General features: G+C 38.3%; 4 protein-coding genes across 4 annotated transcripts; 3 read left to right on the top strand and 1 right to left on the bottom strand.

Annotated features, from left to right (window-relative positions):
- Positions 1-250: 250 nt before the first annotated feature.
- On the top strand, positions 251-1,622 carry LOC121801107 (exopolygalacturonase-like). Its single transcript, XM_042200566.1, has 3 exons — positions 251-400; positions 508-789; positions 888-1,622. Exons 1-3 carry the CDS (start codon positions 251-253, stop codon positions 1,620-1,622), a joined length of 1,167 nt encoding a protein of 388 aa, XP_042056500.1.
- Positions 1,623-3,814: 2,192 nt separating this feature from the next.
- On the top strand, positions 3,815-5,883 carry LOC121801106 (probable LRR receptor-like serine/threonine-protein kinase At3g47570). The gene is made up of 2 exons (XM_042200565.1): positions 3,815-5,444; positions 5,543-5,883. The coding sequence occupies exons 1-2, from the start codon at positions 3,815-3,817 to the stop codon at positions 5,881-5,883; spliced, it is 1,971 nt and encodes a 656-aa protein (XP_042056499.1).
- A 2,645-nt stretch (positions 5,884-8,528) lies between these two features.
- LOC121799847 (adenosylhomocysteinase-like) lies at positions 8,529-10,836 on the bottom strand. The gene is made up of 2 exons (XM_042199354.1): positions 10,067-10,836; positions 8,529-9,575 (listed from the first exon to the last, which is right to left on the bottom strand). The coding sequence occupies exons 1-2, from the start codon at positions 10,775-10,777 to the stop codon at positions 8,829-8,831; spliced, it is 1,458 nt and encodes a 485-aa protein (XP_042055288.1). The 5' UTR covers positions 10,778-10,836; the 3' UTR covers positions 8,529-8,828.
- Positions 10,837-19,472: 8,636 nt separating this feature from the next.
- Positions 19,473-22,454, top strand: LOC121799846 (serine hydroxymethyltransferase 4-like). Its single transcript, XM_042199353.1, has 4 exons — positions 19,473-20,216; positions 20,856-21,246; positions 21,338-21,439; positions 21,929-22,454. The coding sequence occupies exons 1-4, from the start codon at positions 19,539-19,541 to the stop codon at positions 22,171-22,173; spliced, it is 1,416 nt and encodes a 471-aa protein (XP_042055287.1). The 5' UTR covers positions 19,473-19,538; the 3' UTR covers positions 22,174-22,454.
- Positions 22,455-22,631: the final 177 nt, after the last annotated feature.

Here is a 22,631-nt window from a genome sequence, read left to right as displayed (position 1 = left end):
TAGAGATTAGAGACATAATGTCTCAAAATCATTACCCTAATAATCTGCTAAATATTTAAAACAAATTGAAAAAATATGGATGGTATGATATCTTTTTTTAATTGATAATATTCCCTAATCTTCCTAGACAAACCACTACTAATCAGCATTTCCATACATAAAAATGGAATTAAATACTTTAGAATATATAAATAGAAGAGGCAGAAATTTAAAGTTCATATCATCAGCAAAACCAAGCACCATTTCACCAATGGCTTCATCACACAGGTTGTTTCAAAGCATTAATGTTATTTTCTTTCTTCTATCCATTTGGAGCACTCCTCATGTCCATTGCCAAAGCAACATATTTTCAATTTCTGATTTTGGTGCCATTTCCGATGCCCAAACAGATAGCAAACAGGTACATATACCACTTATTTTCCTTTTTTTACATAAGTCCCACTTAAAATCGAACATTTTAACTTCAGCACGAGATTTTATACGTTGTCGTTTTGAATTTTGGTGCAGGCTATTTTAAATGCATGGAACCAATCTTGTGCAACTAATGGAGGCACAATTGTTGTTCCAAAAGGAAATTATCTACTAAGTGATGTTGAATTACTAGGGCCATGCATTGGCACCACCAAATTTGTACTAGATGGGACCCTAATTGCCCCCGAAGTTCCTACTCCCAACATCGAATACTGGATCATGTTCCGTGCGCTTGATAGCCTCTCCATATCCGGCACTGGCACCTTAGACGGAAACGGAGCCTCCTATTGGAAAACCAACAATCCCGACATCATAACGGTACATCCCTTACTCCTCTCTAATAATCCCATTAGACCATCGCCAAAAAGTAATTTTTTTTTATTACCAACCATTTACACCAAACTCAAATTTTACAGTCATTGGTGCTGGAGCACGTAAACGACTTGAGCATAAGCGGCATTCATTCGGTCAACAGCAAAAAGTTCCACGTCAGCATCCACAACTGCAACGGCGTAGCCATCACCAACATCCACGCCACCGCCCCGGCCGACAGCCCCAACACCGACGGCATCCACCTGCAAGCCTCCAGCACCATCACAATCTCCGGGTCAAGCTTCGCCACGGGAGACGACTGCATCTCCATAGGAGAAGGAGTGGCCAACGTGAACATCACCGAAGTCAACTGCGGGCCGGGCCACGGCATCAGCATAGGCTCCCTAGGGAAGTATCCTGATGAGAAGGAAGTGAGTTCAATTCGTGTCACCAATTGCAATTTCACAGACACGCAGAACGGGATGAGGATCAAGACGTTCGGCCCTTCGCCGCCAGGCCTTGTTTCGGATGTCAGTTTTGAGGGAATTAGAGTGAATAACGTGGACAATCCGATCATCATTGATCAGCATTACTGCCCTCACTCGGAATGCGATGGCGATTCGAGTGTTTCGATACAAGGTGTGAAGTTTATCGACGTTCGTGGGACGTCGAGTGCACCGACAGGGGTGAAGATTCTATGCAGCAGATTGCAGCCTTGCAAAGACATTGAGTTGATAGGGGTTAGCTTGACCTACGATGGGCAGCCAACTACAGCAATTTGCTCTTCAGTTCATCTCAACTTTCGTGGGACTAACCAAATTCCTTCAACTTGTTCATGAGATTATGTATAACCCCTCATTTACTTCTAGTCTCTAAGGAGTGGTAGTATTGTTTTTTTATTTCTACTATATGTGACATTTAATATTGGTGGATGAACCTATTTAACTAGAACATTTTATAAAACACTTTCTAAAAGGAGAAAAAAAATCAATCCCATCCATCCTACACAAATTAGGATGTATGGTTATTTTTTGAAAGTCAACTTCAAGCTAAGACTTAAGTAAATTATTTTTTTTAAATTATGGAATTGATGGTTACATACTATTTATATTCATAATATATTCCTTACTAATTGAAACAATAATTGATTGACTAATGGTGTGAAAAGATGTACACTTTTATATTGCGACTATAAAAAGATCAAACGACAAGATGGTATGTTTGATCAGTTAAGATTGAGTAGTTTATTGTTATTATTATAAAGATTGAATAGTTTTTTGTTATAAATATAAAGATTGAGTAGTTTATTGTTATTATTGTAACGTCTTTTGTCTTTGACCTTTCCTATTTTGATATGCAACGGTCAAAGTGACGTTTTTGTGCATTATTTGCAAACTAAATATAATCATATTGCTAGTGTAATTGAGTTTATTACTTTATATAGGTCTAAGAGATAGTGACTTTATTACTGGGCATTCACAAAAAGACAAAGTAAATAGTTTTACTTAATCATATTGATAGTACGTAGAACTGAATTTTTGACTTGAACTAAGATATACGCATTTTATCAATAGGCCATACTAATATGATAAATTGAACAGTTTTACTTAATCTTAATCATATGGATTTGGACAAAGAAATGCTCACTTTATCACTACGCCGTTCTAAAAAAGGACAAAATTAAATAATCCTTTCAATTTCATCAACAAAAACATTAGCCACAATTCTTTCCGTTCATCACAAAAAATTGTTATTTTCAATACTAATTTTACATCACAGTCATATTTATCATTTAATTTTCTGTCCCCATATTTAATCATCCAACCAATTATCTGTCAAAGCTCAAATAAATGAAGTGGCAAATTGAGATACAATACATTATCATAAATTCATAATCAAAGTCAACTTGCTGAAATAAATGCAGCATTATGGAGCTATTTCCAAAAGAAACAAAAAAAAAAAAAAAATTTACAACTATAAGTAGGCACACCTACATTGCATCTATCATCCAAAAACCAAATCCAACTATTTAGCATTCATGGCAACACCTTCACTCCCACGTTCAATTCCAATTCTAATCAGTATCTTCTATTCCATAATCCTCATTCAACATACATCATGCCTCAACAACCAAACCGATTTAGATTCTCTACTAGCAATCAAATCCGCAGTCACCAATGACCCACTTGGAGCTCTCGATTCTTGGAACGAAACGACGCCCTTTTGCCTTTGGAACGGCATCCAATGCAGCCACAAGCACCACGATAGAGTCGTTGGAATAAACTTGAAGTCTCAAGGCTTGGTCGGATCCCTCTCCCCTCACATAGGTAATCTCTCATTCCTTAGAACACTTCATCTCCATAACAACACATTTCATGGTCCCATCCCTCAACAAATTGGCCTCTTAACAAGGCTTCAATCCCTCATTCTTGAAAACAATTCCTTTGTAGGTGAAATACCTAAAAACTTATCTCAATGCTCGAATCTTTTTCATCTAAGTTTGGCAGATAATAAGCTCTCTGGAACCATACCGCCCGATCTAGGGTCGCTATCGAAGCTCAAAGCCCTAGTTTTATCTAGAAATAGTCTACAAGGGACAATCCCTCCATCTATAGGAAACCTAACATCATTGAAACAAATTTCTTTATTAAGTTGTAGGTTGAGAGGAGAAATCCCATCATCATTTTCACAACTTCAAAGACTCACATTTGTACAATTAAGTGACAACTCTTTTACCGGATATATTCCATCTCCTCTCTTTAACATCTCATCTATTAAATATTTCTACATTGCATCTAATGAACTTAGTGGAATATTGCCCAATAACTTAGGTGTCACACTTCCTAATTTAGAAGGCCTATATTTGTGGGGTAACAACTTTAGTGGTCCAATCCCAATCTCCATAGCAAATGCCTCACTTCTTGCACACATAGACCTCTCTTTGAACTATTTCGAAGGAAAACTCCCACGAGTTGGTGCCTTAACTCTTCTCCAATCCTTCATCTTTGAGTCCAATCTTCTTGTAGACGACATGAGCTTCATCTCCTCATTGATCAATTCGACTAAGTTGGAAGCCATCGGTGTGTCCTACAACAAGTTGAGCGGCTCCTTGCCCGACTCCATTGCCAATCTCTCTACTCGGCTTAGTTCCTTATTCATTAAAGAAAATAGAATTCAAGGGAGAATTCCTATAGGCATTGACAACCTCATTGACCTAACTAGCTTTGACTTTTCTTACAATGAATTCCATGGTCCGATTCCAACCACTTTTGCAAAGCTCTCATCTTTGATCGAATTTAATGGAGGTGGGAATAGATTGACAAATTCACTTCCAAATTCATTTGGGAACTTCACTTCTTTAAGCACTTTAGACTTGTCTGAAAATAGGTTTTGGGGTAACTTGCCTTCAAGCCTTGGAAATTGCACCAATTTGGGGAACTTGGATCTCTCATCCAACAATTTTAGTGGCTTAGTGCCTCAAGAAATCATGTCCCTTTCATCACTTTCTATAGTGCTCAATCTCTCTCACAACAACTTTGAGGGTTTGATCCCTTCTGAGGTTGGTCAATTGAGGAATCTTGGGACACTAGATTTCTCACACAATAGATTTTCCGGATTAATTCCGGAATCTTTAGGACAATGCACGAGCTTACAGAAACTTCATCTTGAGGAGAATCTACTACAAGGAGGGATTCCTGCAGGAATGAGTGCTTTAAAGGGTTTACAAGATTTGGATCTTTCAAGAAACAATCTTTCTGGGATGATCCCAGGTTTCTTGGGGAATCTTGATCTTGAAAGGTTGAATCTATCATTCAATAATCTGCAAGGAGAGGTCCCAACAATAGGTGTTTTCAAGAACAAATCTTTAATTTCTGTTGATGGGAACAAACTCTGTGGAGGGATTCCTGAGCTGAATCTTCCTCCTTGTTCACACATTAGAAAGAATTCAACTTTTCTTAAGATCTTGATCCCGACTGTGGTTGTTGGGGGCGTAGGCCTGGCGTTGTTGATCATATTCATTGCTTGGAAGCAAAGGAAATCGCGTAGGAATGTGACTTCTGCAACTTTTACTGGCATTGAGATCATGAGGCTTTCCTATAAGGATCTCATGAAAGCAACTGAAGGGTTTTCTGAGGCTAATATGGTTGGATTTGGGAGCTTCGGGTCGGTTTACAAAGGGATTCTTGAGGATGGGGAGACACAAGTTGCAGTGAAAGTGCTAAATCTGTCAGTTAGAGGAGCCTCGAAGAGCTTCTTTACAGAATGCAATTCTTTGAAGAATGTGAGGCATAGGAATGTGTTGAAGATATTAAGTGTGTGTGAGAGCATAGACTTCCAAGGGAATGAATTCAAAGCATTGGTTTATGAGTTTAAGGCCAATGGGAGTCTAGAGAAGTGGTTGCATCAAAGTGGGAATCTTGAGTTGATCCAAAGGCTTAATATTGTGATTGATGTTGCTCAAGCAATTGAGTATCTTCATATTGGTATGGGTTCATGTGTGGTTCATGGAGATTTGAAGCCTAGTAACATACTTTTGGATGAGGATATGGTTGCATATGTTGGTGATTTTGGATTGGCAAAAATTATTTCGGATTTGGTTTCAACGTCGCATGAAAGTAGCTCGGTTGCGATTGCGGGTACCATAGGTTATGTTGCTCCAGGTACGGTTATCTACTTATCTTACATTTTTATGAAACATAATATTTCTACTAAATATGTTGAATTTATGTATGTCTTAATGATTTATATTGGTTTTCAGAGTATGCAACCAACAACTTGATTTCCACTCAAGGAGATATATATAGTTATGGAATTCTAATCTTGGAGATGTTCACAAACAAAAGACCAAGAGATGAGGAGTTTAAGGATGATGCAAATCTTCATAGTTTAGTTAGTGATGTGTTGTCAAATCACACTACTATTGATATTGAGGAAATTATGAGTTGGAGCATTCATCAAATCAACCCTAAAGTGAAAGATTGTTTGATAAGGATATTTAGGATTGGGGTAGCTTGTTCTAAATTTGAGCAAAGAGATAGAATGTTGATTACCGATGTTGTCAACGAATTGTGTAAGATAAGAGATTTCTATCTCTCTTAATTTATTCATGTATAAATTATTTTGACTAAATTATTTACACGTGAAGTCTTTTGATCCCATTTTTGGTTTTCATTCTTTTGGTAAGAAATCACCTCGGCTTTATTTATTCATTTTTATTCTATGTATTGGCTTTTAATCTGCATAAAAGAGTCTTGCTTTTAAAATATAGTTTGACTATTTATATAAATACTCCATATTATATCGATAAAATACACCCGGGGTACAATAAATTAGCTTAGGGAGAGTTTTAGCTTAAACTTCAATTAATACATTGTTCAAGCTTTATAAATTGGTTAGTTGACAATTTAGCCTGTTAGTGATTTCTACACATCATAAAGTCAACTGTCAACTGAACTTTTTTTGTGTGAAATTTCGCCACTATAAATTTAGTGATATAACATAGTACCACATTTTATCAGTTTATAAAATTTTCAATTTTATTTTTAATAGGCAAGAAATATTCTTCTAAAAATATAAAGTATTGACATTTACATGCAAGGATATTTGTGGAGTTCGAATTTGTACTTGGAACGATTTATCAGGTTGATAAATGTAGTACTTAACTTATATTTTGGGTTCGAGCCTAGGATAATGGGCTAGATGTACGATCTATTTAAATTTACAGTTATATAGTAAAAAACTATTCAATCTTTCACAATTTTATTCAGAGATATCAATAAATACCATGAGTTCAAAAAAAATCTCAGTTTATGTCCTTAAAATTTTCAAGTTTTCTAAAGAGATTCAGTATTCCATCAAAGAAAAGAGTTACCTAAGAATACTGGTGAAAGATATAAAATATGATCCCACCAATATAAAATATGATCTATCTCACCGTAGTTGAATCGTATTCTTTTTACGGCAAAAAACAAGACACTTAATTTTTTTTTACTTTAATCTCTCTCTTGATTAAGTTATTTATACTGTTTTTTTGTTCTACTTTATTACTTCATCCGTCCATCATTTAAAGAACCATTTTGTCATTTTGGATTATCCATAATTTAAATTACTACAACCTTTTACTTTTTTTCACTTTTGACATGCTGACCCTGAGAAATTTCAGAATATGGGTCTCAATTCGCTGGCCTTTCGAAATTTGTGATTAAATTCGCTGATCTTTCAGAAAATGGGATCGAGGCGTGCGGATTTTTCGTAATAAGGGTTTTTTAGTTTTTCTCTTTTTTATACTTCTTTTCTTATTATTCCTCTCATAAAATATATTAATGGACCATCCTCTCCTCCCTATCTCTCACAAATTCATTTGATCGGCCAGAATAAGAAATTCTGAGGTAACAACTCAACCTACTTTTCCTAAATAAGTACTAATTTTTAAGCATATTTACCTTAATGAAACGAGTAATGTAAGAATGCGTAATTTGAGTTGATATAGTTTGTGATTGTTTGACGAAATATCTGATTGAATTTAACTGAATTTACATAATGTGAAAGATCAAAATTAAATAGTCGTTCTCATACTGCAACCACAGTAGTAAACTATACTATTACGAGAGGAAAATTATTCAATTATTGATTTTTCCAATTTCTTGCAACTTATTTTAGTATTTGGCTATTTGCATAAACTATTCACTCTGAAAATACAAAAAGAAAGTTAATGGTAGTGTAGTGGAATGAATCACTCTTTATGCAAAAAAATTGAGGAGAAACAGTTAAGGTAATGGTCTAATGGAGTTCACGGGAAGGAGATGAAGAAAGGGAAATAGAGAAGAAGGAGAAGATGGTCCTTTAATATATTTTATGAAATGAATAATAAGAAAAAGAAATATAAAAAAAGAGAAAAACTTAAAAAAACCCTTATTACGAAAAATTTGCGCGCCTCGATCCCATTTTCTAAAAGGTAAGGGAATTTAATCCCAAATTTCGAAAGACCAGCAAATTGAGACTCATATTCCGAAATTTTCTCGTTGACCCTATATTCCACTAACTTTTACACTTACAGTCCATTGTAAAACTTCTAACATTACACTTACTTTCTCTATTTACTTTTCTTCACAAATTCAAATAATTTTATAAAACATGTACCGAATCAAAATGTCATTTTATATGGTTGACGGAGAGAGTATTTCTTAATTTGTTTTACTTTATTATCTCTCTAACTTTTTTTCTCACTAACTAACTAAACACTCTTCCTTAATCTTTGTGTAAAAAAAACGTCTGTTGCATATATGCTCTTAGTTTGGTTATTTTTACTTTTTATTTTTGATAGATATATATTTTCATGTTATGTTCCTTGTTAATCAAGCCAATTTTTATTTTCAAAATTTAGTCATTTCATTTTTTCAGTAAAAAATAATACTATCTTCAATTTTATTCTCCTTTTATCTCTTTTACTTTATTTTTCCTATATTTATTACATTAAAAATCTATTTCTTTGGGAGTAATATAATATAATAATATATTTTTGGGTGTTTCAGAAAGAATTTTGGAGATGCAATTTCATTAGAAAGACACATGACTTTGACAATCTACCAGATAGTTTACAAAAAATGTAGGCAGAAATATCACAATGACAATGCGGGGCCAAAAGCCAAAGCCAAAGCCAAAGCCAAAGCCAATCGATAATACTACTCTCAGCTAAAACTGACAAATCGTTCAATTGTTTGCAAAGCTATACTAAATACACTTGATTTCCGGAAAATAATAGTAGTAAAATTCTTCTAACATATTAGAATGATATATCATTTCATCTCCATATATATTGATATAGATGCCAAATCTGCAGGGCAGCAGCTTCATCTTTTCTTGGAAAAAAAAACTCTCAAAAGAAAAACAGAAAAAATAATAATAATAATAATAATAATCAAACCACCAATGATGACGACAGTTCAACTTCCCAACTTATTTTCTCATCAAATCCAACTCTTAAATAGCTCGATCATGAAGCTGATCAAACCGTGCTGTTTTCCCCCAACTCTCATCATCCTCGCTCAGTACCTGTAGTGAGCCGGCTTGTATGGTCCCTCAACGGGCAGGCTGATGTAGTCAGCCTGGTCCTTGGACAGCTTCGTGAGCTTCGCACCGAGCTTCCCGAGGTGGAGGGCTGCGACCTTCTCATCGAGGTGCTTGGGCAACACGTACACCTTCTTCTCATACTTGCCGCTGCTCTTCTCGTTCCAGAGCTCAAGCTGGGCGATGACCTGGTTGGTGAACGAGCACGACATCACGAAGCTGGGGTGGCCAGTGGCGCAGCCCAAGTTCATTAGACGTCCCTCAGCCAAGACAATGATGCCGGTCTTGGTGTCAGGGAACACCCAGCGGTCAGTCTGGGGCTTGATGGTGATTCTCTTCACACCAGGGAAGGTCTCAAGGCCGTGCATGTCGATCTCATTGTCAAAGTGACCAATGTTGCAGACGATAGCATTGTTCTTCATCTTCCTCATGTGGTCGAGCATGATGATGTCCTTGTTTCCGGTGGTGGTGACAAAGATGTCAGCCTCAGAGACGACGTCCTCGAGGGTAAGGACCTGGAAGCCCTCCATGAGGGCCTGCAGGGCGCAGATGGGGTCGATCTCAGTCACGATCACACGGGCACCCCCCTGCTTCAAGGCAGCAGCACAGCCCTTTCCAACATCTCCATAACCACAGACAACGCCGACCTTTCCGGCAATCATAACGTCTGTGGCCCTCATCAGACCATCGGGCAATGAGTGACGGCATCCGTACAGGTTATCAAACTGTCCAGATCAATAAAATCATCAGTTAATTAGTTAAATATTATCCAAATGTTCCTTAGAAACTTGAAATGAATCATACTAAACCCTACTTATATGCTATTTGATCATAATTGGAGAAATGAATCATACTGGATCCTTATTCTATGCTAATGAATCCTAATTGGTGATATGGATCATACTAAACCCTAACATTTAGGCTTAAATTGACTATGCAGATCTATAGATCTGAAAATAGAGTAACACATTTTCCAATCTTCAATACTTGAAACAGAGCAATAATGGATCTACATTTTAAATTTAACGATTATAATTGAAATGAAGAGTGTAGACGCATTCAAACATAATGAATGAGATCGGCCTGAATTAGGTGACCTACATTAAATTAAATTATAGATCTATATAATTTAGCGTATATAGATCGTGGATCTAATGCGGCAGCAAACTCTAGATCTAGAAAAAGTAGATCTGCCATAAATTATGAGAAACCATACCTTGCTCTTGGTGACGGAGTCATTGACATTAATGGCGGGGAAGAGGAGAGCGCCGTTAGCTTGCATCTGATACAACCTCTTAACTCCGGTGGTAGTCTCCTCAGAAACTCCAACGATTCTATCCTTCATCTTAGTGTACTTCAAGGGATCGCCCTTCAAACCGTCTCTGATGATGGTGAGCACGATCTGGAACTCAGCATTGTCAGTGGAGGACGGATCTGGCACCTTCCCGGTCTTGGCGAACTCCTCCTCGGCTTTGACGCCCTCGTGGATGAGGAGCGTGGTGTCGCCGCCGTCATCGACAATGAGATCGGGTCCGCCGCCGGGACCCCAGTCGAGGGCGCGCTCGGTGCACCACCAGTACTCCTGGAGAGTCTCGCCCTTCCAGGCGAAGACGGCGGCGCTGTCGCGGGCGATGGCAGCGGCGGCGTGGTCCTGGGTGGAGAAGATGTTGCAGGAGCACCATCTGACCTCGGCGCCGAGGGCGGTGAGGGTCTCGATGAGAACGGCGGTCTGGATGGTCATGTGGAGAGATCCGGTGATTTTGGCGCCCTTGAATGGCTGGGAGGGGCCGAATTCGGTGCGGCAGGACATGAGGCCGGGCATCTCAACCTCGGCGAGCTCGATCTCGAGGCGCCCGAAGTCGGCCTGGGACATGTCCTTGACCTTGTACTCGCGGCCGGAGGAGGTCTTCTCGATGAGAAGCGCCATTGAGAGAAAGAGATTAGAGAAATTTCTGTTTCTTCTTAAGAAATGAAGAAGAAGCAGGAATTGCAGTACAGAAGTGAAGGAGTGTGGAGAGGATATAAATAGGTTTAAGAGTAAGAAATGGACGGTTGAGATTTTGAGGGTTTGGTGGATCTGAGATTTGGTTGGTGTGTTTTGGGGTGTGCTTTCTTTTTCTTTTTCTTTTTCTTTATTTACTTTTTTATAAAAAAATATAAGGGGATTGGTGAGATTCGTGAGAAGATCATTACTAAGAAGAATTTTTCATTTTATCTTAAATTTTGTAGTGACTTTTTTATCTTGTCTAGGTAAGAGCATCTACAACCGTGCTCTTGCCAACGGCACGGTTGTGGGCCCGACCCCACTTTTTCTGTCTGCTATCTGGCAATAGCACAATACCCACAGTTGTGCTCTTCCGCAAGGACGAGCACAATTAATTTAAAATTCAATTACACAAAAACATTTCCATAATACTAAAATTAATTAAAAAACCACAATAAATATTACAAATTACAAATAAAATAAAAAAGACATAATTAAAATCCTAAAAATTAAAAAATTACATAATTAAAATCATAAAAATTAAAAATTACATAATTAAAAAACTAAAAAATAAAAATTACATAATTAAACTTCTAAAAATTAAAAATTACATGATTATTGGCTAATATTACCCGAGGAAGACTACGCATCCGGCGGCACCAACCCCAATTGTTTTTTGAGACCCAATATCATGTCCTCGTCCGTTTGAAGTTGCGTGGGGGTCATAGTTGACCTATCGGCCATATTGAGTTGGGCCAAAAGGGCCCACAACGAGTTGTTCGGGGGTAGAGGTGGAACATAGGGTGCGGGTTCGGGGACGGGGGCAGATGGAGTCGCGGCGCGACGGCGTTCGGCCGCCGCCTTCTTCCTTCCTTGCGGTCGGCGTCGGGAACCGCTTGGTCCGGCGTCGGGGCTACCCAAGTTATCTTCGGCAAGTTGGCTAGCCACTTCTTCGCCGGCGTCGGATAGAGATGCCGACCGTGACCGTTTGGAGGAGCCGCTAGAGGAGGATGTTACGCCTCCCAGATACTTCGGGTGCGTCCTCGTTTCCTGCCAAACATTTAGGTACTTGAACGACTTACCGTTCATGGATTGGTAGGTGCTCAGTGCCACAGTGATGATATCGACCTCGCTCCGGCCTCTCGCGGCATTCCGCGACTCCTAGAGGAAATAGCCATTGAACTTGCCAATTTCGTCGTTGGCTCGGCCGATGCAGTTGCGCACCATACTCTCGTTGCGCTCGATCGTTCCCGGCGGCCTGTTTGCATTGTACCGCCAAGAGACGCGCCACTAAAAGTGATCGCCGGATTGGTTCGTGCCAACCACCACATCTTCGGAGATTTCCAAGTACGCCTTGAACAATCTATCCATCTCCGCCGGTGAGTACGGTGTGCGGACACCGGCGCGAGATGGAGGAGTCGGAGTTTGGGAAGGGACGGGAGACCTAGGCTCCGGTGTCCACCCCGTATCGCCCATCGGAGGCACCTTGCTCGTCGACCGGGTATGGCCGGTAGCCACCCGGAACGCCCGAATCTTGGGTGAGAGGAGGGGCCGAATAGTCCGTTTCCGGACTAGGAAACGGTTGTGAACCGAACCATTCGGGGTTCCAACCGTGGGAGCCCGTAGGGTTATCATCTTGACCGGACATAGTGATGTTGTAGGGTATGAGAGAATGAAGATGAAAATGGATATGAGAGATTGAAGATGAAAATGGATATGAGAGAATGAAGATGAGAATTGTGTAGTTTGATGTGAATTTTTGGGAGTGAAATTGAGGGTATTTATAGATGAAAGTGTGTATTTTTAGGGTAAAAAATGAAAAAAAAAAATTAAAAAGTGAAAAAAAACGGATATATTTTTTTTGGGAAGTGAATTTTTTTTATCGGTTTTTTTAATTAAAAACTGATTTTTTAATTAAAAAAAATAAACACAACGGCTATGCCGTTGACGAATCCCAGCGCGCCACGTCAGCTGCTCGCTGGCACGGCGCTGCTCGATGCATCGAGCAGCGCCGTGTCAGCGGCGCGAGCGCAGCGGCGGGTAGTGTCCGTGCCAGCGGCGGACGGCCGTGGCGACGGACGCCACCGTTGTGGATGCTCTAATGTGTGATAATCAGGTTAATTAGGTCATCTGCAACGCTGTCTCTTATTCGTCTCTTAACCGTCCTTTAAATTACTATTCATGGGCTCCACTGTACTTTTTTACTCAATCTCTTAACTAAGGGACGAAACCTGCAACCCTCCATCTCTTATCCGTCAATTAACCGTCTCTTAAATTACTATTCATTCAATTTCATTTTTTATTTTTATTTCCAACCAAATTCAATTAATAAAAACACACTTCATTAAATAAAATAAAATTACAACATAAAATAAAATTACAACTTAAAATTCAAAAAAAAATTTACATAATTTAAAATCCTAAAAAAATAAAAATTACATAATTTAAAATACAATTTTATAGAAAATAAAAAAACTACTCCGTCGGCGAATCATCCCCCGAAGGCGGTGGAAGTGTATTGAAGCCACCTGGTGGCGGAATACCAAGTTGTCTTGCCATAAACTCAATTCCGGCAAAATAGGCTTGGTATTGGGGAAGCGTCATGCGGGAAGTGTCCGCCATTGTGGCGGTCATGTACATGGACATTAGAGAGTTCGAGGATGCCCCCGAGCCCGAGCCTGCCTGGCTTGATTCGGCTCGGCCCCTCCTCCCTCTAGCCGCCTTCGCCGCATTTCTCCCTTGCGGCCGACGGCGCCCATGGGGAGGACCCCCGGCATCGTCTGCCGTGCCCTCAACCTCCTGCGAGGCAAACTCTTGTGCGGCGCTGCCTGAACCGCCCTCACTAGACGAGTATTGGCCACTCGTCGTGTGCTTCGTGCGCTTCGAGGTCGAGCCCGAGCTGGACCGAACACCGCCGGCCTACCTTTCCTCGTCTTTGACGACCTCCCAAACATCGACATGTTTGAATTGTTTGCCAGTGTCGTCGAAGTAGACTCGCAAAGCCGACCTCAGAATGTCGGCTCCCGTGGCTCCACTTTGGTAATGAGCCGCTTCACTCTTGTAGATGGCGCAGACTTTTTTGACCTCTTTGTCGACTCAGTCAAAGTGAGCGCGGAGCATCTTAAATGTGCGGCGGCGGGACCCCTTCGGCTTAATCTCGTGGTAGGCCTCGGTGACCTTTTCCCAGAAGCACTTCCGGGATTATTGATTCCCGACGATGGGATCGTACGAGACGTTGATCCAGGTGTTGTACACCGCCAGCGTTTCTTTGGGGCTGTATGGATGCCGGCCTAGATCCTCCTCCTCCTCGTCCGCCTTCGCATCCGCCCTAGAGCTTCCACCGCCTCGGCATTCTTCCGGAGTGGGTTCAACGGAATAATCCTCCTGAATCTGGGATAATCCCTGCGAATACCTCGGGGCGGAGGGACGAGCATATGCATCCACATCAAAATGGGGTGGTTGGTACCCCCGGCGTCGACGAACCCTGGGTGCCCGGCGTCGACGAACTGGAACCACCACCCAGTACATTCTACATGCCCTCCCAGTCGCCGAACGCGTTGATGTCAAACCCGCCGGAGCTGCCATCGCCAGAGTTTCCGTCGCCGGATATTTTGTGATGAGAGGTTAGATGAGAATTGGAGAGGAAATTGAGATGATTTGGGAAGAATGGATATGTATTTGTGTGTGAAATGAGGATGAATTAGGAGTATTTATAGAGTAAAAAAGAAAAAAAAAAAACTGTAATATTAACGGTAATATTACCGTTTTTTGTTTTTTTAATTTTTTTAATTCGAATTTTTTTAAAAATGATTATTGCGTCAGCGTGACGATGCCCACTCGCGGGCCGGCGAGTGGGAGTCACGCATGGCGCCGGAGCGCCCCACGTCGCGCTGGAGCGTGGCGAGACGTCTCGCCATCCGTCTCGGCGGGCTGGGGATGAGACGGGGCGCTGCAACGCGTCACGCCGCCGTCTCGTCCTGGCGTGACGGATTACGGGCCACCCGCGTGATGCGTTGCGGGTGGCCTTACGCTATATTTCGATTAATCAGGTTAATACACAATTAGGAAAATTTTGTTTTTGGCGTGAAAAAATATAAATGAATAAAGATGACTTGGTCCATCACAGGATGATATGGGCATTGTTAAAAGATCAAAATGGGTAAATTATTAATTTTGTTGCACCGTTTGAATGTTTTAATCAAAAATATTTCACACTACAACCGTACAAACATGTCTCACTCAATTATTTGTGGGTTAAAAATGGTATCTTAGACATTTTACGGCTAGAACTTAAATAACGATAGGATATAATTATATATAGAGTGAGATAATGTTCAACAGATATGATAAAAGGATGACATTTTTTACGATTATGATACGATGTGATATTTTTTGATAAAATGTTGGAAATGATGGTACATAATCAATAGTTTCCCCAATACTTACATTCCTCCCAAGTTAAAAGTTGAGAGCTTATAGCATCGATAACAAAATATGAGGATTAGTTGTTCAGACCTTGCAATAACGGTTAAAATTTTTAATATCTTGTCTCACGTCAGCTTGGTGATGATCCTAACTAATTTATAAAAGTATGGATAACACTCCTTCTTATAAGGCCTTTTAAAGGGGTGAGTGACCCATTTCTAATATGGTATCAAAGCGGACCCAAGTCGATGATGAATTTTATCTCTTTACCTCTTCTCTTGCCTAGCTCATCTGTAAAAGTATGAATGGCCTGAGTGGCTCATTCTAATAACAACTATCTCACAAACTAGCCATCGGATTTGCAAATACACTAGTTTTGTAGCTGCGTATACATTTTATTTATCTTGGTGATCAATGATAGTCGCAAATCGCAAGTCACAACACTAACTTGGAAGGCAAGTATTACTCTATTTGTGCACGATAAAATATCTTTTTTTATTAAAAATATGTGCCTATTGTTAATTGTTTTATTCAGTTTTAGTATTTTTATAAGTGTGGCGTAGAATCTTCCAATAAATTTCTTTCATACTTAATTATAAATAAAATTAATATATATTTCTTTCATTCTTAATCGTGAATTCCTTTCGTTCTTTGTTAATTGAGTCATTTTTTGTATTTAATAAAAAAGCAATTTATTTTTATTTTTTCTTTTACTTTATTCTATGTTTTATTCTCCGTCTACTTAACACAATAAACATGTTCGTGCCGAAAATAAGTGATTCTATTAAGAAGAAGGACGGACTAGTACTTTTGTCCACCAAAGTTAAAACCAAAAACTAGATAGTGGAGTACTACATTAGACAATGATACTATTTCAGATATTACAATTCAAAAACTACATAAAAACATGGTTGTTCTAAATCAATGGGATGATGTATATATTAATCTCAGTTCATGGTACAGAAATATAGTAGAATTAATAAATGTCGGTAATGGCATAGATAGCACTACAAGCTGCTGCTATATCAAATCAAATGTGAGATCCAGATCTAGTTTTTGCTCAACAGATCCAATCCAACTGTCAATGGCCACATTTCATTTATACTACCATTCTACTATAAAAACAAAAGCCACATACATGTACTACTTTTATATAGCTGTCGGTGAATGACTCAGATATTTTAATTGCCTGAGTATCAAATGCATAAACATAACTGTGAGCTTGAGAAAAAAAAAGACTTATTCGGGGGGTCTTCGTTCATAGACTAAAACATCAAACCTTAATAAGGCAACTATTTTCAGTAATCATATAATTAATATACACATATATTTACGTGTGGATATTAAAATGCTAAGTTGGAACGTAGTGCTTTGGTGGGGGGGCATATACGCATAGTCGTAGTGCTAGATCGCCTACTTGTTTGAAGTTGGTGCGTGAAACATTGACAATTTGCTTGATTTCATTTAATTGAATTAGTTGTGGTTGAATGTTTCTTCAAATAAGTTGGTAATAACTTCTTAACGTGCAGTATTCAAATCAAGGATATTTTGGAAATTAATCCAATGAGGGAGATGAGTGGAGTATAATTTTAAAATTTTTGGTGTTTGGTAATGTAAAAGCTCTACTCACCAACTTTCCTCTCATAAAATACTATACTTATTGTAAGGCCATCCGCATCCGTGTCTCAATACCACCTCTTAACCGTTTCATCTCTTCATTATTCATGGGCCCCACTGCACTTTTTAACTCATCTCTTAACTAAGAGACAGCATCTGCATACATCCATCTCTTAACCATCTCATCCTTTAACTATTCATTTAGTTTCATTTTTATTTTTATTTCCAACAAATTCAATTAATAAAAACACACTTCATTAAATAAAAGAAAATTACAATTTAAAATCCTAAAAAATAACAAATAAAACACATAATTAAAATCCTAAGAAAATAAAAAAATCCTAAAAAATAAAAAAAATATGTCTTTTTATTATTATTCAGATTTTTTTAAAAAAATAATTAAAAAAAACCTTAAAATCGACGCCCCCTCTCACAGCCGGCGAGTGGGCGTCACGCCCCAACCGTGTCTCGCCACGTGGCTGACGCGCGTGGTGAGACAGCCTGCATCCCACCCCTTCCCCACGAGCTACGCGACGAGACGGAGATCCTGCAGCGGCGTCTCGCTGCGGGCAGCGAGACGCCGCTGCGGATGCTCTAAAGAGTTGCTTTTGACAACTACTAATTTAATAATACATACTATTGGGAAAATTGACCATATAACCTAAAATAGCTTAGTAGTATTACTTTCTTCAATTGAAAATAGTTTTGATGGTAGAGACATTGAATTTAATGCAAAATTGATAAATTAAAAGAGAGATATAAAGCAAAAATGGTTAAAATATTGTTAGTAGAAATAAAACACATCTTGTTTATTAAAGAGAGAAATTTATTATTAATTGATAGAAATTAATTTTAATGAATGAATTAAAATGAAGAATATAAATATTTTTTATGAACTTAAGTAGTACTACTACTTAATTTACTCGCACTGTCAAGTGTCAACAATATAAGTCGTTAAAGTAGTTCTTCAAAAGAAATTTTGTAATAAATTTAACTTATTCTATAATAATTATTTTATTATTGTTAAAATTATTAAAGTATTATATCAATTAAAATTTTTAAATAATACCTATTCTTTTAAATTAATCCAACATTCATTTTATTTGGAGCTATTTTTCAAAAATAATTTAATATTGACTCCTACTCTACGTCAGAATTGATTTATCCAACAACCATTGGCTTACGCTTACAGTTTAACCACGTGGCTATTCATCCCACCAATATCTCTCTCACCCAACAATAACCGACAATATGGTTTACCAATAATCAACCATGGCCGATGTTGATTGAGAATAATAATATTTGGAAAATTGCATACTCCATAATGAAAAAAATATATAGTAATCACTTTAAACTACTAATTACACTTTACACGTCATTTGAAATATACATTCCGAATTCTATGTTTTATACTCCATTTATTTCATGCAAATAGACTGAATTTTTTTCTTTGTCCATTCTATAGAAATTGTTCTATCTTTATTTATACAAACTTTTCCTCCTCTTTTATTTTATTATTCATGAATTTCACCATACATTATACTATTTTAATTACTTCATTCTCCTTTACTTTATTAATTAAGGATAAAATTCGTATCATCTCAAAATAACTTATTTTTATGGGCAAAGAGAGTACAATAATATACACGTCAGAAAACATTAGTTATTAATTTCGTTAAAAATAATAGTAATGTTCAAGATTGAAAAACGGAGACATCCATTGATGTAATTAGCTCGTGTTGGTGTTTAAATTCAAGTCACCATTTGATTGAACATAATTTCATGATCAAATACTGAATTTTGAAAATATATTTGTTTATTTTGTAATAGTTCAATATTTAATTAAAAATCACAAAGTAGGTGTTTTTTAAAGTCCATAGATCCCCGTCCTTCTTATTAATATTTAATAAGAATCAATACTTATATTGACGATCGGTTCATATTGCTAAAATGTTTTTTTTTCAATAAAGAGGAAATGGCAAAACTAAATCGGGAAATGGTTACATTCTTACTCCAAGTTCAAATAGCCCCTAACCTAGTTTTAGGTATATATATTACGGAGTACTAGCTTACATGCCTAATTTTATTAATTACATATTTTTAATGTATGGATTTTCAATTTTATTGTGATATGTGATCAAAAACCCAACCATGCATAACTCATAGCTTAAACCGACTCATTCAATTCATAAATACCAAATAGTATGATTTGAATTAATTACACAAATGAAACTAACTACAAATTAATAATTAAATTTAACATGATATTTATGGCTTTTATTTTTAAAATAATAGTACTATATACATTACAATCACACTACATTACATTTCAAATAATCTCATAAACTATTGTAATAGTTGAGAAAATGTGATAAATTTATAATCGGGTCGCATTAAAATTTTATACGCTAATTACAAATTATGGTATAGATTAATTACAATATTTTAAAAAACATTTTTACGAATGAAAGGAACATGCTTCAAATTTAATGAATAAAAGATTTTTATTCGTTGTACTGTACCAACTACCAAAGGGCATTACAGTCAAATAAACTGCCACCATATCCTCCATATAAAGAAACCTCAACCTCTGAACTTCTCCACTCTCACACTCTCACAAACTCTCTCTCTCTTTCCCAATTCCATTTCTACCGCCGCCAAAATGGATCCAGTCTCGAAGTGGGGCAACACCCCTCTTTCCGTGGTCGACCCCGACATCCACGACCTCATCGAGAAGGAGAAGCGCCGCCAATGCCGCGGCATCGAGCTCATCGCCTCCGAAAACTTCACCTCCTTCGCCGTCATCGAAGCCCTAGGCAGCGCCCTCACCAACAAATACTCCGAGGGCATGCCCGGCAACCGCTACTACGGCGGCAACGAATTCATCGACCAGATCGAGAACCTCACCCAATCCCGCGCCCTAATCGCCTACCGCCTCGATCCTGCCAAGTGGGGCGTCAATGTCCAGCCCTACAGCGGCTCCCCTGCCAATTTCGCCGCCTACACCGCCGTCCTCAACCCCCACGACCGCATCATGGGCCTCGATCTCCCCTCCGGCGGCCACCTCACCCACGGCTACTACACCTCCGGCGGGAAGAAGATCAGCGCCACCTCGATCTACTTCGAGAGCTTGCCTTACAAGGTGGATCCGAAGACGGGGTACATTGATTACGATCGCCTCGAGGAGAAGGCGCTGGATTTCAGGCCGAGGATGATCATCTGCGGTGGGAGCGCGTATCCTAGGGATTGGGATTATAAGAGGTTTAGGGCAATTGCTGATAAGGTTGGGGCTCTGTTGCTGTGCGATATGGCGCATATTAGTGGACTCGTTGCTGCTCAGGTACTACTCGTTTTATACTCCCTTTTGGATTAATTCGATTTTATTACTCATTTGTTTTGTCGTTTTGCTCTAAGCTGGTGGATTATATTAGTATTATTTTCTTTGGATGGTTGATCTGTTTGTTTTTCACATTGTAGTTTGAGCGTCTCTTTCGGATCTAGAAATTAGAATGTATGCTTATTGATTTTTATTTTTTAATTCACGGCTTTGGAATACATTAATTAAAGTATTTACTTCCAGTGCAGATGAAATCACACATAATGTATGAAATGATTGATTAATTAATTAGGTGTTAAATGGGTTGGAATTGGTTTCGGTTGATTTTTATTTATTTTTCAAGTGGTGATCAACTGCAGTATGTGCATTTTACTTGTTGTGTTCATTAAACTAGAGTATTCTTATGAAGCTGTTTTTCTTTCCAGATTAGATCTGTTTAATGATTTATCTACATTGTGGTGGTTTTCAAATCTTGAATCTCTTTACTGTTGTTACTTAACAGAAGAAAATGTTTTGAAATCCTCATCCTGTAGCTCTCTTATCTCTATATGTAATTATATTTCTGAATGAATTCGCAATGCTGTAAATGTAGCAACTTGGTGCTTCAATCTGGTAATTATAACTTTGGTAATTTTTTTGTAGGAAGCGGCTGATCCCTTCGAGTACTGCGACATAGTAACTACTACCACGCACAAGAGCTTGAGGGGTCCCAGAGCTGGTATGATCTTCTACAGAAAGGGTCCCAAGCCAGCCAAAAAGGGCCAGCCAGAAGATGCTGTATATGACTTCGAGGACAAGATCAACTTTGCAGTGTTTCCCTCTCTTCAGGGAGGACCACACAATCATCAGATTGGTGCTCTTGCTGTGGCCTTGAAACAGGCGGCGACCCCTGCCTTCAAGGCATATGCTAAGCAAGTTAAGGCCAATGCAGTCGCTGTAGGCAACTATCTCATGAGCAAGGGATACAATCTTGTAACTGGTGGAACTGAGAACCACTTGGTCCTATGGGATCTTCGCCCTCTTGGATTGACAGGTAACAGCTATGGTTTTCGTTTTTCTTAAAATGATATTCAATTATTCATAATTTACATTTGTGCACCACTCATCTGCTGGGGTTTCATCAGGTAACAAGGTTGAAAAGCTCTGCGACCTGTGCAACATTACTGTTAACAAGAATGCTGTGTTTGGTGACAGCAGTGCACTTTCCCCTGGAGGGGTTCGCATAGGTGAGCATCGTTATGTCTTCTTGTTGCTAGTGGTTAATCACTGTTTAATTTTAAGCATGTATGAAATTTCAGCATTGTCGCCTTAATCAGAGTGTAAGTAATTCCAAGAACTCGAGTGAGCCTTCTGTGCAATGTTGGAAATTGGACACAAAATTCTTTTTTTTTTTCCAAGTTTCTAACTATCATTTCTACTCAAGCTGTGTTGAATTTTACAGTACTACTTATTTGAAGATGTGATGTGTTACTATTTGATTTTAGAATAACTTTGTTTTTTTGTTTTTGTGAAGCAAGGTAGAGTAATTGGGTTATGGTATGAGTAACTTTGTGTGATGTGTGTTCAATCCATAAAAGTATGTGGTGGTTTAGCCTATATTGGTTTTTTTATCTATCTTAGCTATATTTCAAAATAAACATTACTACGCAGTATGAGTTACTAGATTGACAAACCACCGAGCCTGAGATATTGAAGTGTTGAATGTTGCATTTCAGGTACTCCCGCCATGACCTCTAGAGGTTTGGTTGAGAAAGACTTTGAGCAGATTGCTGAATTCCTGCATAGGGCTGTGACCATCACATTGAATATCCAGAAGGAGCATGGCAAGCTACTGAAGGACTTTAACAAGGGGCTTGTCAACAACAAAGAGATCGAAGAACTCAAGGCTGATGTTGAGAAATTCTCATCCTCATTTGACATGCCAGGGTTCAAGCTGTCTGAGATGAAGTACAAGGACTAAGTCAAAGAACTGATCGCCATAGTCTTCATCATCATCATCATCATCATATCTTCTTATTATCAGTTTCCACAATTGTTTTATAATTAAAATTTTGGCTCGATTCACCTGATAATGATATGCAGTTGGGGGGTAAGGAATAAGTTATGTATCAACTAAGTGTTTCGGTTTTCTACTGCTCTATGCTTTATTGAATTTTCTTGTGTTTGTTGAAAGTTGTAGCTGGTGATGGATGATTTGAATACTAGCAGTAATTTGTTTATAATTATACTAGGTTTTGATTACCGCAAGTTATTGCAAAAATATTAATCTGCATTTTTGCTGCAGTTTGGATTTCTTTATCATTGCATTAGAAAAAGTATCATTAGAAACTTTTCGATCATTCCTTCCGATTTCTAGTCCAACTTCGATCTATTTTTTCGTATATTTATAGGAAAAATGTTTTAATAGTATAGCATACA

The sequence above is a fragment of the Salvia splendens genome, chromosome 4 (assembly GCF_004379255.2).
Source record: "Salvia splendens isolate huo1 chromosome 4, SspV2, whole genome shotgun sequence".
Taxonomy (NCBI): Eukaryota; Viridiplantae; Streptophyta; class Magnoliopsida; order Lamiales; family Lamiaceae; genus Salvia; species Salvia splendens.
This window is presented reverse-complemented; position numbering and strand designations above follow the sequence as displayed.

Coding starts and splice junctions, on each gene's coding strand:
- LOC121801107 (XM_042200566.1), top strand. CDS start 251: ATGGCTTCATCACACAGGTTGTTTCAAAGCATTAATGTTATTTTCTTT. Junction 401..507: donor CCCAAACAGATAGCAAACAG/GTACATATACCA, acceptor ATTTTGGTGCAG/GCTATTTTAAATGCATGGAA. Junction 790..887: donor ACAATCCCGACATCATAACG/GTACATCCCTTA, acceptor CAAATTTTACAG/TCATTGGTGCTGGAGCACGT.
- LOC121801106 (XM_042200565.1), top strand. CDS start 3,815: ATGAGCTTCATCTCCTCATTGATCAATTCGACTAAGTTGGAAGCCATC. Junction 5,445..5,542: donor CATAGGTTATGTTGCTCCAG/GTACGGTTATCT, acceptor ATTGGTTTTCAG/AGTATGCAACCAACAACTTG.
- LOC121799847 (XM_042199354.1), bottom strand. CDS start 10,777: ATGGCGCTTCTCATCGAGAAGACCTCCTCCGGCCGCGAGTACAAGGTC. Junction 9,576..10,066: donor ACTCCGTCACCAAGAGCAAG/GTATGGTTTCTC, acceptor TGATCTGGACAG/TTTGATAACCTGTACGGATG.
- LOC121799846 (XM_042199353.1), top strand. CDS start 19,539: ATGGATCCAGTCTCGAAGTGGGGCAACACCCCTCTTTCCGTGGTCGAC. Junction 20,217..20,855: donor GTGGACTCGTTGCTGCTCAG/GTACTACTCGTT, acceptor ATTTTTTTGTAG/GAAGCGGCTGATCCCTTCGA. Junction 21,247..21,337: donor TCGCCCTCTTGGATTGACAG/GTAACAGCTATG, acceptor GGGTTTCATCAG/GTAACAAGGTTGAAAAGCTC.